The following is a 1829-nucleotide window of genomic DNA, read 5'->3' on the forward strand; positions in this document are numbered from 1 at the left end:
TCTTCTTACCCTCCTCCTCCTCAGAAAAAGAAGCATACCGTACGTTGGTGGGCAGCAGTCACGTGATCCCCACATTCGGGTAGAGATTGTTAGTAAATAGAACCTTCTGGATCTGAAAAGGAAACTACCCCTCCTTTTCCTTCTCCTCCTCACCAGAGAAAGAACCAAGAACCGCACAGTGTTTGGGCAGCTGTCACGTGATTGTACCATTCAGGCGGAGATGGCAGGGCCTAACCAATTCCCTCGCGTCAAAGCGGATGTGCTTATGAGTACCACACTGTGTACAACAATAGATAATAATATAGCAGATAGAACCTTTGAAATCTAAAAATGAAAATGTCTCCTCCTCCCCCCGCTGCTTCCTTCTCCTCGTTCAACCCCCCTCTCTCAACCCCTCCAGCCTTCCCCGGACCGACATGCTTTGTTAACCCTTGCAATTCCATTTGCCATTCACGACAAAAATAACCAAAGTAATTGATAGAGACACCGATTCCCGCACGTGAAGGATTCATCAGAGGACGACGCATCGCTCAAAACAATGATTGGGAAGACAGAACCCAGCATGGACAATGACATATCAAAGACCCCTCCTACCCCTTCCCCTCCTGTCACAGTCTTCAACCCCACCGCTCCTCCCCATCAACCCTTTTCAGTGTCACCAGGAGACATCAATTATACACTTAAGCTTATTAAGGACAATGAAGTTTCCAAAGAGGACAAGACAGAAAGTCTGTTCCAACTGACTCGGGGATTTTTATGTCATCTGTCGAAGACGAATATGAATCTTGGATGGCATTCATTCAAAATCAACAAAACTCATTCTGTCTTTCGAAGTATATTTCAATAATGTATATGTGCTAAATGAAAAATAGTATTAGGTAACAATGAAAGTCATAGTTTGTCTTGTGGGTTTCAAATTAAAAACGTACACTTTTATCAAATAAATTTCGTTAGTCAACATTGCCGTTTCCTTCTTCTGTGCAACATCTGCGAGTACTTTTGCATACGTCTATTACCAGGCAGATAAACATTCATTTCAAGCAAACAGGGTGAGGTGGGGGTGGGGTAGGGTGAGGCTAGGGGTGAGGATGGGGATGGAGATTGGGTGTAAGGCACGTCTAGTAGGTCCCACTTATTTACTTTCCCAGTGGCCCTTGTTTGTCTCACTTTTCCTCATCACCAAATGGTCGATTTCGGGCCTGTGCAATTCGTTGAAAAAAAAGAAAAGAAAAGAAATATGATCCAAAATAACTTTTTGGCATACATTAAAACCCCCCCAAAACTCGAAAATTGACAGTTCGTATACATATTTTAAGAATCATTTTGTATCTGGAACCAAACCCTTTTATCAAACAACCTTTATTCTGCTCCCACAGATGTCCAGCCGCTGCGGCGTACAACCAGACAGGCCAGCTGAGAGCCTCCGTGGTCATCTGCTTCCACAACGAGGCTCTATCCGTGCTACTCCGGACTGTCCATTCTGTGCTGGGCCGGACTCCCGGGCCGCTGCTGGACAGGCTGATCCTGGTGGACGACTTCAGCGACACTGGTGAGTTGTCGGGGTCTCAACTTGAGTAATGATGATGATGATGATGATGATGATGATGATGATGATGATGATGATGATGATGATGATGATGATGATGATGATTTTTTGGTTTCCTTATTGGGCTTGGTGGACTCATCGAAGAAATCTTCGAGCGAGAGCAAGGCTCTTTTTCGGCTTCATTGTCAATATACTTAAAGGCACCTCCATTTCTCCAAATAACTGATGAAGATGATGATGATGATGATGATGATGATGATGATGATGATGATGATGATGATGA

At 44.2% G+C, this 1829-nt stretch overlaps 1 protein-coding gene across 1 annotated transcript in view; it reads left to right on the forward strand.

The window, feature by feature from the left end:
* Positions 1–1829, forward strand: part of LOC101864344 (polypeptide N-acetylgalactosaminyltransferase 5-like) — a 74035-nt gene that overhangs the window by 59580 nt on the left and 12626 nt on the right. The window contains exon 3 of the mRNA XM_013086454.2: positions 1377–1549. Coding sequence (XP_012941908.1) covers positions 1377–1549 — 173 coding nt within the window. The remainder of the gene's footprint in view (positions 1–1376; positions 1550–1829) is intronic.

This window comes from Aplysia californica, unplaced genomic scaffold, assembly GCF_000002075.1.
Source record: "Aplysia californica isolate F4 #8 unplaced genomic scaffold, AplCal3.0 scaffold00001, whole genome shotgun sequence".
Classification (NCBI taxonomy): Eukaryota; Metazoa; Mollusca; class Gastropoda; order Aplysiida; family Aplysiidae; genus Aplysia; species Aplysia californica.